The sequence below is a fragment of the Humulus lupulus genome, unplaced genomic scaffold (genome assembly GCF_963169125.1).
Source record: "Humulus lupulus unplaced genomic scaffold, drHumLupu1.1 SCAFFOLD_74, whole genome shotgun sequence".
Classification (NCBI taxonomy): Eukaryota; Viridiplantae; Streptophyta; class Magnoliopsida; order Rosales; family Cannabaceae; genus Humulus; species Humulus lupulus.
Genome location: NW_026908715.1, coordinates 2731 through 16840, shown reverse-complemented (window position 1 = coordinate 16840; position 14110 = coordinate 2731). Strand labels below are relative to the sequence as shown.

Sequence of the window (14110 nt, the reverse complement as noted above, 5' to 3'; positions counted from 1 at the left end):
CTCTGGGGAACTGTGCCCTGAATAGATGACTAATAATTCTCTCTGGGGAACGACGCCCTGAATAGATGACTAATAAGCCTCTCTGGGGAACTGCGCCTTGAATAGATGACTAATAAGTCTCTCTGGGGTCCTACGCCCTAAGCCATGTGACATGTCAATCACCTGAGCCTTTTAGCCCAGGCTCTGAGTAACTAGCCTTAGGTTAGCCAAGCGCTTTAGTTTTTCTTCGACCAATAGGTTGGTTAATCATTTCATGCTCATGTTGATTAGATCTAATATTTCGGCCTGCGGTCAGAACGCTAATGCCGCTCTTGACTCATAAGTCAATTCCATATGACCAGCGCTCAGTACTATTGCCGATCATGATTGATAAGTCAAGGCTTCACGACCAATACTAAACACCATTGTCGATTCTCACAAATAAGTTAGTGTCATTCACAAGTAAGCCATGTTGTCAGACATTTATAATGCAATCAATGTCCGTATAGAGAGCACTCAACATGCCTCATCAACAGTCACCAACATAATTATAATCATGCACATTCAAACATCCAGATATTGATGAGTCTGTTTTTAGCATAGTTTTTAACATGTATTTAGGGTAAGTTTGAGTCATTTTGGTAGAGTGTTATGCGGTATTATGCTTGTTTTGGTATGTTTGCAGGAAATAGGAGAAGCAAACGTGAAGTTTGGGAAATGGCTGGAAAATCAGGTTAAATTGGGAAATTTATGCTAAAAGTTGACAAGAAGAAAGTTGAAGATTCATTTGTGAAGATAATTGTTTGTTTCGAAGTTTGGGAACAAGTTTTTGGGAAAATTCGAGGGGCTGCGGCGCTTGAATGAAGAGCTGCGGCGCAAGGAATAAGCAGAGAGGGCCATTTTCTAGAGTTTTGAAGGGCCGCAGTGCTCGCTGAAAGCAGAGAGCAGGCTGCGCAAACCCAAAGAGGCGCGGCGCGGTGCGGCGCTTGAATGCTAGGGCCGCGGAGCGTGTGTCTATACGTGGCCTGCAGAAGGGAAAAATTGTTAGATATTTTAGGGTTTCGTTTTAAATACGTTTTTAAGAGTTAATTAGGAGATTCATTCATTATTAGAGGTGTGGAGAAGTTATTAGAGACTGAGGAGAACATTGAAGACCTAGAGTTTGATTTCTTAATTTCTTCAGTATTCTTTTTTCTGGAGTTTATGTTTATATTTAATTTGATTGATTCTATTATGTTTGCATTGAAGTAATCTTGTTATTAGGGTATTAGTGGATTCTTCTTGAAACTTTTGATTTCTTACTGAAATTTTCCTGAATTTCTTTCTTCTGCTGTGGATTATTTATCTTATGCTTAATGTTTGTGAATGCTTGATCATCATTTACATGTTTATATGATTTTAACCTATACTCTGAAAAGAGAAGGATAATTATTCTATAGGTAAATAATCATAATTTTATATTAGACGAAAGTACTTCTATGAATTGTGTAGTTTAGGGATTATGTGTTTAAAGCCTGCAATATATTGATTTACCACAGAGACGTAGGAAATAATATATTGTAGATAATTATAGATCCTAACAAGACTATAATATATAATTGTAATCTGCTACCACAATAGAATTAAGAAATATTGAGAATTGGTTAGAAATCATAAATGGATGGTTGATGAAACTAAAGCCCTAGCTTTTACATCCATTGAATTAAATCAAATTGCATCTCTGCATTTCTTTAAGTGCTTAATAGTTTTCTTAATTTTTAGTAATAATTATTTTATTTATAAATCTGAAATTATTATTTAAATCAATTAGAATTAGAGGTTAATTATTGGTAATTAATAGCAGTCTTCATGGGATCGACACTTTACTTATCATATATTACTTGATTGGACCGCGTATACTTGCGTGTTAATTTTTGGAGATCAAGTTTTTGGCACCGTTGTCGGGGACTGTTTTTATTAATATCAATAAGTTAATTTTTGTTCTAATTTTGATTTGTTTTTTTATTTTTATTTTTTTTACATTTATTCGGATCAAGGTTCTTTTGTGTTTCAGGACTTGTTGGTATATGCAAAGCAATAGACAAAAACAGATTATACCAATAGATTGGGAAATTGAAAGAATGTACAGACAGAACCGGAAAATAAAAAGGAAATTGGAATTCACCATGGCTGACAATTTGGGAAATGGTGCTAATAATGGTCAAGGGGCTGCATAAATTCCAAGGGAGCAAGGGGCGCAAACATTAAGAGATTATGTACTTCCTACTGTTACAAGAGTGCATTCATGCATTAGACCTCCAACCATTGCTTCCAACAACTTTGAGATTAAGCCAGCCATCCTTCAGATGGTTCAAACAACTTTTCAGTTTGGAGGTATGCCGATGGAGGACCCTAATTTACACATAGCTAATTTTCTGGAGTTATGTGCAACGTTCAAGATGAATGGGGTGAGTGATGATGCTATAAGACTGAGGCTATTCCCATTTTCACTGAGGGATAGGGCGAAAAGTTTGCTGATATCCTTACAAGCGAATTCTATCACTACATGGGAGGAGTTAGCTCAGAAATTCCTTGCCAAGTTCTTTCCTCCAGCAAAGGCTGCAAAGTTAAGGGGTGAGATTAATAATTTTTATCAGTTGGATGGAGAGTCACTGTATGATTCTTGGGAGTGCTTTAAGGAGTTGTTAAGGAAGTGTCCACACCATGGAATAGAAAAGTGGATGTTGGTACAAAATTTTTATAATGGGTTGAATGGGACGACTAGAACAATTATAGATGCCACAGCGGGAGGTGCCTTTATGAGTAAAAGTTCTAATGAGGCATATGAGCTATTAGAGGAGATGGCTATGAATAATTATCAATGGCCAACTGAAAGGGGGCAATCAAAGAAAGTGGCTGGAATGATGGAATTGGATGCTATATCTTGACGAAGCAATTACAAAAGACTACACCCCCATCTCAAGCTCTGCAAGTTCAAAACCTTTGTGAAGTGTGTGGTACAACCCATCAACCAAACCAATGCCCTGCTATAGACATGAATAACATGCCCATGGAAGAAGTCCAAGCAATAGGAAATTACCAAAGGCAACCTAATAATCCCCATTCCATGACCTACACCCCAGCTTGGAAGAACCATCCAAATTTTTCCTGGTCTAACAATCAAAACACTCTCCAACCTTATCCTCCACCTCAGCCACCAAATCAACCTACCATAAATAGGCCACCTTATCCACAGCAATATGCACACCAAAATCCTCCACCTGGCTATTATCAACCACAAAATAGACCACCTCCTCAAATGTCAATGAAACCAGCTGAAACCCAACCTGATGTACTTAACCAATTCATGACTGAAACTAGGGCATCCATAAGAAGTTTGGAGACTCAAATAGGGCAATTGGCTACATTAATGACTAATAGAGCTCAAGGAAATTTGCCTAGCACTACAGAAGTTAATCCTAAAGAACAGTGCCAAGCTATTACTTTGAGGAGTGGAACAAGATATGAAGGGCTAAAGAAGAGTCAGTCAGAAGAAGAAGAGAAGAAGTTGGATGATAAAAAGGTTACTGAAGACCTTAAGGAAGAAGAGGAGACCCCACCTGTAAATATTGAGCATCATGTTAGAGTTCCATATCCACAAAGACTTCGCAAGCATAATTTGGATAAGCAGTTTGCAAAGTTTTTAGAGGTGTTCAAGAAGCTACATATAAATATACCATTCGCAGAAGCATTAGAACATATTCCTAGCTATGTAAAGTTTATGAAGGAGATTATCTCTAATAAGAGAAAGATGGGCGATTATGAAACAGTGGCGTTAACAGAAGAATGTAGTGCGATTTTGCAAAGAAAGCTTCCTCAAAAGTTATGAGATCCTGGGAGTTTTACCATTCCATGCACTATTGGGGAGTTTGAATGTAAGCATGCACTTTGTGATTTGGGGGCGAGTATTAATTTAATGCCTTTGTCGATATTCCGTAGGCTTGGTTTGGGTGAAGCTAGGCCAACCACAGTAACATTACAACTGGCTGATAGATCTGTAAAGCATCCACGTGGTATTATAGAAGATGTATTCGTAAAGGTGGATAAATTCATATTTCCAGCAGATTTTATAGTTCTTGATATGGAGGAGGATGAGAATGTTCCTCTTATTTTGGGGAGACCATTTTTAGCAACTGGGCAAGCATTGATAGATGTGCAAAAGGGAGAGTTGAAGCTGAGAGTTCAAGGGGAGGAAGTAGTATTTAACGTGTTTAAGGCTATGACTTATCCTAAAGCAAGTGATAGTTGTTTCTCAGTTGATGTGGTCGAAGAAGTAGTAGAAAGAAAAAAATTAAGTGAGGATCCTCTTGAGTTGAGTCTTACAGTTGATGATGTAGATGGTGAGGAAAATGAAGTAGTGATGGGTTATTTAAAGTGGATAAAATCAGCTGAGCCATGGAAGCATAAGAAATTTGAAGAATTGGGTACAGGACTAGACAGACCATTACCATCGATTTTGAAGCCACCTGTGTTAGAATTGAAAGTTTTACCAGACCATCTCCGTTATGCTTATCTTGGGGAAAAAGAGACTCTTCCAGTTATAGTTTCATCATTTCTTTCGGAAGTAGAGGAGGAGAAGTTTTTGAGGGTGTTACGAGCTCATAAAACTACTATAGGATGGACTCTGGCTGATATAAGAGGAATTAGCCCATCAACAGTTATGCAAAGAATTCTTATGGAAGATAAGGCGAAACCGACTATTGATGCTCAAAGAAGACTTAATCCAACAATGAAGGAAGTGGTGAGGAAAGAGATTTTGAAGTGGTTGGATGTTGGAGTGATTTACCCTATTTCTGATAGTGCTTGGGTAAGTCCAATGCAAGTAGTACCGAAAAAGGGGGGTATGACGGTGGTGAAGAATGAAAGCAATGAACTGATTCCAACTAGGACTGTGACGGGTTGGAGAATATGTATTGATTATCATAAGTTGAATAAGGCAACGAGGAAAGATCATTTTCCTTTGCCTTTTATTGATCATATGTTGGATAGGTTGGCGGGGCATAACTACTATTGTTTTTTAGACGGGTACTCAAGCTATCACCAGATCGTAATTGCACCGGAGGATCAAGAAAAGACAACGTTTACATGTCCTTATGGGACTTTTACTTTTCGAAGGATTCCATTCGGGTTATGTAATGCACCAGCCATGTGTCAATGGTGTATGATGGCAATATTCTCTGACATGGTTGAAAAGTGGATTGAAATCTTTATGGATGATTTTTCGGTGTATGGGTCCTCTTTTGACACGTGTTTGACTAATTTGGAGATGGTGTTGAGAAGGTGTGAGGAGTCGCATTTGGTGCTTAATTGGGAAAAGTGCCACTTTATGGTTAATGAAGGAATTGTATTGGGGCACAAAATTTCTAAGAAAGGAATTGAAGTGGATTGGGCCAAGATTTCTACTATAGAGAATTTGCCACCTCCAATTGCAGTTAAGGGAGTGAGGAGTTTCTTGGGCCATGCAGGGTTTTATCGGAGATTTATTAAAGACTTCTCTAAGATCTCAAAGTCGCTGTCTACCTTGTTAATGAACGAGGTTCCTTTTGATTTTAATGACGAGTGTTTGATTGCTTTCAAGACTCTCAAGGAGAAGCTCATTTCAGCGCCGATAGTGTGTACACCTAATTGGGACCTTCCGTTTGAGCTTATGTGCGACACTAGTGATTATGTGGTTGGAGCAGTTCTTGGGCAGCGAGTGGATAAGGTATTTCGAACTGTATACTATGCTAGTCGAACTTTGAATGATGCTCAACTAAATTATGCAACAATAGAAAAAGAAATTCTAGCCATAGTTTATGCTTTCGAAAAGTTCCGTCCATATTTGATTAGAAATAAGGTGGTTGTCTATACGGATCATTCAGCAATAAAGTATCTTATGACTAAGAAAGACTCCAAGCCTCGTCTTATTCGGTGGATTTTGTTATTACAAGAATTTGATGTGGAAATTAAGGATAAGAAAGGTACTGAGAATTTGGTGGCTGATCATTTGTCTCGTTTAGAGGTTGAGGAAAATTCTCTTAATAAAGATGTTCAGATTAATGATGCTTTTCCGGATGAGCAGTTGTTTGAAGTGAATGTTTGCGAGGTTCCATGGTTTGCAGATTACGTTAATTATTTGGCTGCTAAGGTTATACCTCCTGAGATGACAAGGCAACAATTAAAGAAATTTTATTTGGAGGTGAATCATTATTTTTGGGAGGAGCCTATTTTGTATAAGCATTTCCCAGATCAAGTTATTTGAAGATGTGTGCCCGAAGAGGAGATGTTGTCAATCTTAACTCACTGTCATAGTTTGCATTGTGGCAATCATTTTTGCGGAACAAGAACAGCAGCGAAGGTTTTACAAAGTGGGTTTTACTGGCCTACATTATTTAAGGATGCTAATGATTTTGTCAAAAGTTGTGATCGTTGTCAACGAACTAGGAATATATCAAGAAGAGATCAAATGTCGATGACTAGTATTTTGGAAGTTGAGCTATTTGACGTATGGGGGATAGATTTTATGGGACCTTTCCCATCATCGTATAATAACAAATATATTTTGCTTACAGCGGATTATGTTTCTAAATGGGTAGAAGTCGCAGCCACTCCTACTTGTGATGGGAAGGAAGTTATTAAATTCCTTCATAAAAATATCTTTACTCGATTTGGTACTCCAAGAGCTATTATTAGTGATCGGGGAAGTCATTTTTGCAATAAGTGGTTCGCTGCTCTTTGTACTCGCTATGGTGTTCGTCATCGAAAGGCGTTATTCTATCACCCAATTGCAAATGGCCAAGCTAAAGTATCAAATAGGGAAATAAAAGGTATTTTGGAAAAGACAGTAAATACTTCAAGGAAGGATTGGTTGAAAAAGCTCGATGATTCACTTTGGGCTTATCGCACGGCATTTAAAACTCTGATTGGTATGTCACCATATCGATTGGTGTTTGGTAAGGCTTGTCATCTACCGGTGGAACTGGAGCATAGAGCTTATTGGGCTGTGAAAAAGTTAAATGTTGATCTCTTCATGGCGAGGCAGAATAGGCTTATGGAGTTAAATGAGCTTGAGGAATTTTGAAATAAAGCTTATGAGAATGCGAAGATATATAAGGAGAAGTCGAAGGCTTTTCATGATAAGAGAATATTAAGGAAGGATTTTCAACCAGGGGATAAAGTATTTCTCTTTAATTCCAGGGTTAAACTTTTTCTTTGTAAATTGAAGTCGCGATGGTCAGGACCGTACACGGTAGTTGTCTCACTTCCTTATGGAGCAGTGCAAGTTCATAGTGAGAAGACGGGAGATTTTAAGGTGAACGGTCAGAGATTGAAGCATTACTTGGAGGGTCCGGTGGAGACATGCAAGTCCGTGGTCGAGTTGGAACTGATTTGATCTGAAACTAAAGCAGCGTCCGGCTAAATGACGTTAACGACAGCGCTCTTAGGAGGCATTCCTATGTTTATTTTTAATTTTCATTTCAGTTAATTTGTAAAAAGTATGAACAATTTTTAGTTTTTATTTTTTTTAGTTATGGTTGGACATATTTTTTTTTTAGTTTTTATTTCTTTTAGTATTTTTGAATGTAATATAACCGTGGAAATCGTGAAAACTATTAAAAAATAAAAATGATGAAAATCTTGAAGTCTGAAGAGAGGGTTGTGGCGCATGGAACAAGAGCCGCGACCCTTGAAGAAAAATAGAGAAGGCGGCTCGGGATGCAGCAAGTGTCGCGGCGCAGATGGGAAGTGCCGCGGCACCTGAAAATGTACCCAGAAAAAAATTTGGGATGCGCCGCAGCGCTTGAAGGAGCGCGCTGTAACGACCCGAATTTGCTAATCGGGCTTAAGGCCTTGATTAGTGTGCCTGGAGGGAAATAAGTGATTTATTACGCTTTAATGTGAATATAAGATAGTGATGCATGTTTAGTGAGTTAAATGCGCATGTGGGCCCCGTCTGGATATTAGGGGCATGAATGTGATATATGTTATATATATGTGAAATGTCTGTGCAGCACGATCCGAGACAGTCCTGGGGAGCGGTTGGCCAGAGGGTCACAATGGGGTTGAGACTCCGACTCGGGGCGAGTCGAGGGGTAATTTGGGTATTAGGGGTGTTATGGGATTATTGTAGCATGAAAATAAATATTTGGAGATATATTTGAGGATAGAATGTCTAGGCGGGAATATTGGGGAAATTTACCATTTTGCCCTCGGGGACGTTTTGGTACCCCGAGCTTTGAGGTAACCCTTTAGACTTAAGTCAAATAAAACAAAAAGGGCAAATATGTAGAAGCTTTGGGAACCGACTTAAGTCTCTGTTTTTTAGTTAAGGATAGCATCACTTACCATTCTCATCTCTCTCTCTCTTTCACTCTCTAAGAAACAACTCAAAGGAATTTGGTGCAAGTTAGTTTAAGCAAGGATTTGGGCTAAGGAAACTTGGGAGCTTGAAGCTTGGGGAATTGAAGATCAACTTCAAGGATTGATTTCAGCAAGAGGGTAAGTTTTAATCATAGGATTATGCTTTAGTTTGCTACTGGTTTGTAAGAGTTGCAAGCTAGTTAAGTTTGATAAGTTCTTGGGTATTCTAGTTGGATTTTTGTAGTAGACTTTGATGGATTTTGATGTTGTTACTGAGTTATTATTGAGTTGGAATATATGTGTTTAATACCTGGGTTAGATAGGTGAGTTTTGGTGAGGATTGGCTTGAAGAAGAGGGAGTAAATTGAAGAATAATTATGGGTTCAGCGGGGAGCATCGCGGCCCTAGGAGGGGTGTGCCACGGCCCACATGCACGCGCAACCATGGGAGGCTGAGGGAATTTGAGCGCGCCGTGGCCCGCGTGGTGGTCAGTGGAGAGCTAGCCTCTGTTTTGAGGCTAGCCGCAGCTCTAGTGGGAGGGGCTGCGGCCCTTAGTGTCAGTGAGGATTTTAATGATATTTTTGACTTGGGAACTTAAAGGGTAAGGCTCAGGATGGATTTTATCATTCGGATTGATAGAATTCAAGATCCCAGAGGTTAGAGTTACGGTTTGGAGTTATTTTTTGGGTTGGAATTTGATGGTCGAATATTGTTATGTGTTGTGACTAGGATTTCGACGAGGCTCACGTTAGTGGACTGTGCTCAGGACATCGGTGCTCGGAAAGCTCGAAACTCAGGTAAGAGAACCCTTGTTCCCATAGAGCTTGTGTGCAGGGCTGAGCCCAATGTGTTTGAATGAGCTAGTATGCAGGGCTGAGCCCAGTGTGATTGAATGGATTAATATGCAGGGCTGAGCCCAATATGTTAGAACTGCGGGGCGTAGCCCTTTATCTGATTATGCTAGAATTCTATGTATGCTTGTTATACTTTGTGAATTATGATGTGAATGGTCAGCTTGGGCCGGGAACGGTGTAGACCGAGAACGGCGAAGGTCCGGGAACGGCGTTGGGCACATTGAGTGCAAGGCCGAGAACGACAAAGGGGCCGGGAGCAGCGCTGAGCACGTGGAGTGCGATTTGCCAGGGCGAGTCCCCAGAAGGATACCTGTGATATCCTCATGGCATGGTCCGCGAATCCAGGGCTTGGTAAATGCTTGGGACGGCTAGGCCGTACATGTTTAGCCATTGGTGGCACGTCTATATGTTTGATATATGTGTTGCATATGTTATCTGCTTGTGGGTTCTCTTGCTGGGCTTCGACTCATAGATGCTCTATGGTGCAGGTAAAAGGGTACAGAAGTGATCCACCAACCATGAGTACAGCAGGCGTGAGGCCGCGTGTACATGTTCGGCCAGCCTAGCCACCACGGCCAGAGGATTTTGGGAGATGCTTGTAGATAAACTCTGGTTTTTTCGTCTAGTCGACTTGGTTTAATTAATATGTTGAAAACATTCCTAAACTGTATTTTGGGATCCCAAGTGTAAACCCTTCTATGATCTTCTATGGAAATTAATATTTCTAAGGTTTTTCCTCTATTTATAGCTTAATTACACTGTTTGATCTAAGACCTCGATTAGCGAGATGAAAGCACGTTTTTAAACTCACTTAGTAACGGCTCTAAGGAAGTAGGGCGTTACAACTTGGTATCAGAGCGAGCCAAGGTTATTGGTTCTGGAGATTAACCGAACATGTACACACGCAGTCAGTGACAGGCTTAACTCAGGGTTGGTTGGTAAGATTGGTTAATATGTCTGAATATGTATTTGAATGCCCTGTTTGCCTGTTTATCTTGTATAGAGCATGATGAATGAATTAACATATGCATGAGGTACTAATAGGGCCTGGCCCTTGACTATTTCTTGTTGCATGATGAGATTAGGGTATGCTGGATAGTGTTGCTAATGCATGTGGATGAATGTTGGAATAATGGTTTGCATACTGAGTGTGTTTGGTTAACTACCTAAATTGAGAATCCATATGTAATATTTGTTTATTGGCCTGTAAGGGGCATAGTGAAGTATGAGTATACTTAGTTGTGGTATAATTGGGTAATTAAATGTTTGCTATTGTGGATTTGGCTTAATATGCTTTATGTGTGTATGAATATTGTGATTTTTGGACCTAGATGTGGTTTGATTCAGAAGTGTGAACCTCAAGGTAGAGAAGTTTAGTTAGCAGTGGTGGATGAGCTCAGATTGTTTGCATTCGGGACGGTTAAGTAGACCTGGTATCGTAATATGGGAAAGTTGCAGATGATAATTGGGGTTGGAAACTCCATCTACCCTGAAAGTCCGTAGATGTCCGCTAGAATTTGAGTAAATGGTAATAGTACAGTATAAGGATACAGACAGATAAAGAATAGTAACTGGAAGGCTTAAGAAGTGCTAACCTCTGGTTGGAGAGGAAAGTTTGGGTTGCCGGGGAATTGTTTAGTGAACGGACAAAGCTAACTTCATTCTTGGTTATATGGAGGTGAAAGGTCATAACTAAAGGATTGTGCTAAGTATTTGTGACGGGAGGACACTAGGAAGTGGTGTTCAGGTTGAGATATTGGCATGATGAGTTGGAAAGAACTCAAATGAGGATTTGAGAAAATAAGCGATAAGGACGAGGAGATTAATAAATCTATGAGCTCGACTTGGAATGATAAGGCAATGACAACCTGTGCTAGTGAGTGTTAAGAGTTGGAAACCTCACTTTGGAGATTTATGCAAGTGGTGGTGGTTGGAAATAATGACCCATGTAAGGATTAAATTATGGAATGGTCCAGGGTGTTAGGGCCGCTTCAGTGTATTAGATCTTCGATGGTACTTGAGTGGCAAAGAGAGCCATGTTATTTGAGATCTGTGGAATGAGGTGAAGAGCATAAGTGCTATTGGGCAAGGGATGTGAAAGACAGTGTCTCTATTGGTAGAATTCAGTAAGGGCAAATTCTCAGTTTTTGAGGTAAGAGGAACCCCAGACAGTGCTAGGCACCTGATTTATGATTGAAAAGATAGGTGTAAGATAGTGACAGGAACCAGGGAGGTTATTAGTTTGCACCTGAGGGAGAGGATGCCACCTGAGAGGATGTCGGGTGAGGGCACGATCTCTAAGGGAAATGATTCGGTATGTCAAGATGGATTTTTCGTGGTAAGGAAACGAAAAATTAGAATGCCTCGCTGCACTTGAAGTTTGAGGCTGATTCCTCGAAGATGAGTACTTAATTGGATATTTTATGTTTTAATAATGTTACGAGCTAGAGGAACTCAGTGTTGAGAATGTTCTGAGAGAGAGAGTTGTACCTAGAGAGTTTGCCTCAAGGGTGCTATGTGAGAAGCTGAGGGTAAGAGCATTTATTGAGGAGGAATAAGGAATTTCTAGCAGATGAATTAGGATGCAAGTAATTAAGAAGTTCATAGTGGGAGTAGTAAAGTTCATCTTAAGAAAGCCGCAGCATGAGGCGGAGTGGAAGTGGGTCTGCTAAGAGAAAACCATGGATTTTAAGGGGTATCATTTCGAGTACTTTAATTGGACTGAATGGAAGCTGAGCTAATCAGTGGGAAACTTGTATAGGTATAAGGAAAGATTGGGGTTATTATAGAGTCGGGCTACAGGTAGATTTGGTATCATAAATGTTGTGGAAGATGGCACTGGCAGACAGAAAGAACTACCTAAAGCAATTAAAGAAATGTGATTTTGGGTTAGTCAGAGTATTATATTGCGAGGATTGTTGGTGTCAACGGTTAGGAATGAAAGGTTGGATGTTGGGTACAAGGTGGGACAATGTCTCCAGGAGTTGATCTACGACCTGGTTATTACCAGCAGAAAATCAAAGAAAGAGACATTTCAGGAGTTCTTATTTTGTACTAAGTAAGGTGTGAGGGGTTGGTAACAAAGGGTCTAAAATGGTTCAAGCTACAGCGGCACAGGTAAGTTCTTAAGTAGAGAATATCGGAATGGTATGAGCAAGTCTCCTTCAAGTTCACGAGCGGTATATATGGACTACCTCATAGGCAAGATTCTACGAAGTGTCAGTTTGGGTCATTGGGAGTACTCAGAGGAGAGCTACAAGAAGAAAGGACAAGTATGAGGAGGTTTGATCTGAAGTCACGAAGAAGTTAATGAAGAGCGTCTGAAGAACAGAAAGCATAACAAGGCTGGCAAGCGCGTTATTTATTGCTTAGGTATCTCCGCAGACAACTACATCAGAGATGGGAAGAACAGTAAAACTTGGGGTTAGATAGAATGAATGGTGTCAAATCATAATCCAGAAGACAAGGCAAGAGTGGATTGGTATCTGGTGATGCCAAACGCATGTGTGTGATGTGGTTAAGAATAGAGTGATGGCATAAAGGATCTGATCTATGGTGAGAGTATGAAACCTCGGGGATGCGCCACAGGTTGGGCACACCCAGGCTTAGATTGGCGCGATGATGGGTCGAACCTCGCGGGAGATGAAAGAATGGAACATGGTTGATATACTTGGAATGTTAAGTTGACAGTTATGCATAGTGATGAGTCTAGTTTTTATTATGTTTTGGTGATGTTTTTAGTAGTCTTTTATTTTGTTTTTCCTTGTTTTAGCGCGGATTTATGCTTTGTTTGGTTGTTTTTGTGAATATCAAGAAGAATTGAGCATGTGGAAGAAAATGTCAAAGAAAGGGAAGAAATAACCGAGTTTTCCATCATATTTTGATCAAGAATGGTTCTCAACACAATTTGGAAGTGTTGGTGAAATTTTGGGATGAAAACTTGAAGAAATGAGTTTTCCCTTAAGAGCCACGGCATGAGCAAAAGGGAGCTGCGGCTAGGTGGGAAACAGAAGCATTGTTTTTCAGGAAGTCTTCGGGCCGCGGCATGGCTAGATAGAGCCGCGACATAGATGGGTACTCTGCCCAGAATTCGTCGATGCGGGCCGCGGCATGGCTTCAGAGAGCCGCGGCATGAAAAGGACCTCCTGCCCAGAATCTGTGATACGGGCCGCGGCATAGTGCATGTAGAGCCGCGGCCCGCTTCTTTAATTTTTGAAATCTTAGGTTTTAAGATTTCGAAAAGGAGAGGAATAGGGGGGTACGGACGAAGGAGGAGTTCTGGTTTTGAAGGCTCAAGCTTAGAGTATTTTTACATGTTTTTCTTCCTGATGTTATCTTTAATTTCTGTTGTGATTAGCACTATGACTATAAGCTAATTTTCTGTTTAGGATGTTCAATTGAATCTCTTGAATTTCTGTTATGACCTAATGCAATTTTAATTTCCTCTTCTTCAATCTTCTTCAATTCCATATAATCTGTTCTTATAGAGTGATTATTGATTGGCCATCTTTAGTCACATTCATATGTTTTTAAGTCAAAATCTGAGAAGTGAGATTTAATTATGCTTTGGTTATATTGGACATAATTTTGATTTAGAACGAAAGTATCTGAATTAATTGTGTAACTGTTATTAAGTTGTGGAATCTAATGCTACCTTTGTGGTTCAATTTACCATAGAAATATAGGAAATTGTCACCTAGGTTGAGTTTATAATTCATAGTATAATTATAGGCTGTTGTTTCAACTTGTCAATTGAATTAGGTAAAAAAATAAGAAGAACTCATACTTTGCATTAGGGAATAATAGGAAGGATAGTTGATGAGATTGAATATCCTAATTGTTTCTCAGTGATTAAATTAAAAGTTTTACTATTAGTTATTATTCTATTTAATTGTCGA

The 14110-nt window shown here is 39.7% G+C and overlaps 1 protein-coding gene and 1 non-coding gene across 2 annotated transcripts; one reads left to right on the top strand and one right to left on the bottom strand.

The window, feature by feature from the left end:
- Positions 1-2582: 2582 nt before the first annotated feature.
- LOC133810986 (small nucleolar RNA R71) lies at positions 2583-2689 on the bottom strand. The gene has a single exon (XR_009882623.1). It is a non-coding gene; the product is annotated as a small nucleolar RNA R71 (small nucleolar RNA).
- A 324-nt stretch (positions 2690-3013) lies between these two features.
- LOC133810985 (uncharacterized) lies at positions 3014-7078 on the top strand. Its single transcript, XM_062246104.1, has 5 exons — positions 3014-3353; positions 3489-3806; positions 4149-6168; positions 6262-6476; positions 6570-7078. Exons 1-5 carry the CDS (start codon positions 3014-3016, stop codon positions 7076-7078), a joined length of 3402 nt encoding a protein of 1133 aa, XP_062102088.1.
- Positions 7079-14110: the final 7032 nt, after the last annotated feature.

Bases quoted from the DNA above. Each gene is read 5' to 3' on its own strand.
- LOC133810985 (XM_062246104.1), top strand. From the start codon at position 3,014: ATGAATAACATGCCCATGGAAGAAGTCCAAGCAATAGGAAATTACCAA. The intron at 3,354-3,488 runs GTTTGGAGACTC...CAAGATATGAAG, and splicing joins AACTAGGGCATCCATAAGAA to GGCTAAAGAAGAGTCAGTCA. The intron at 6,477-6,569 runs GTATTTTGGAAG...TTTTGCTTACAG, and splicing joins AGATCAAATGTCGATGACTA to CGGATTATGTTTCTAAATGG.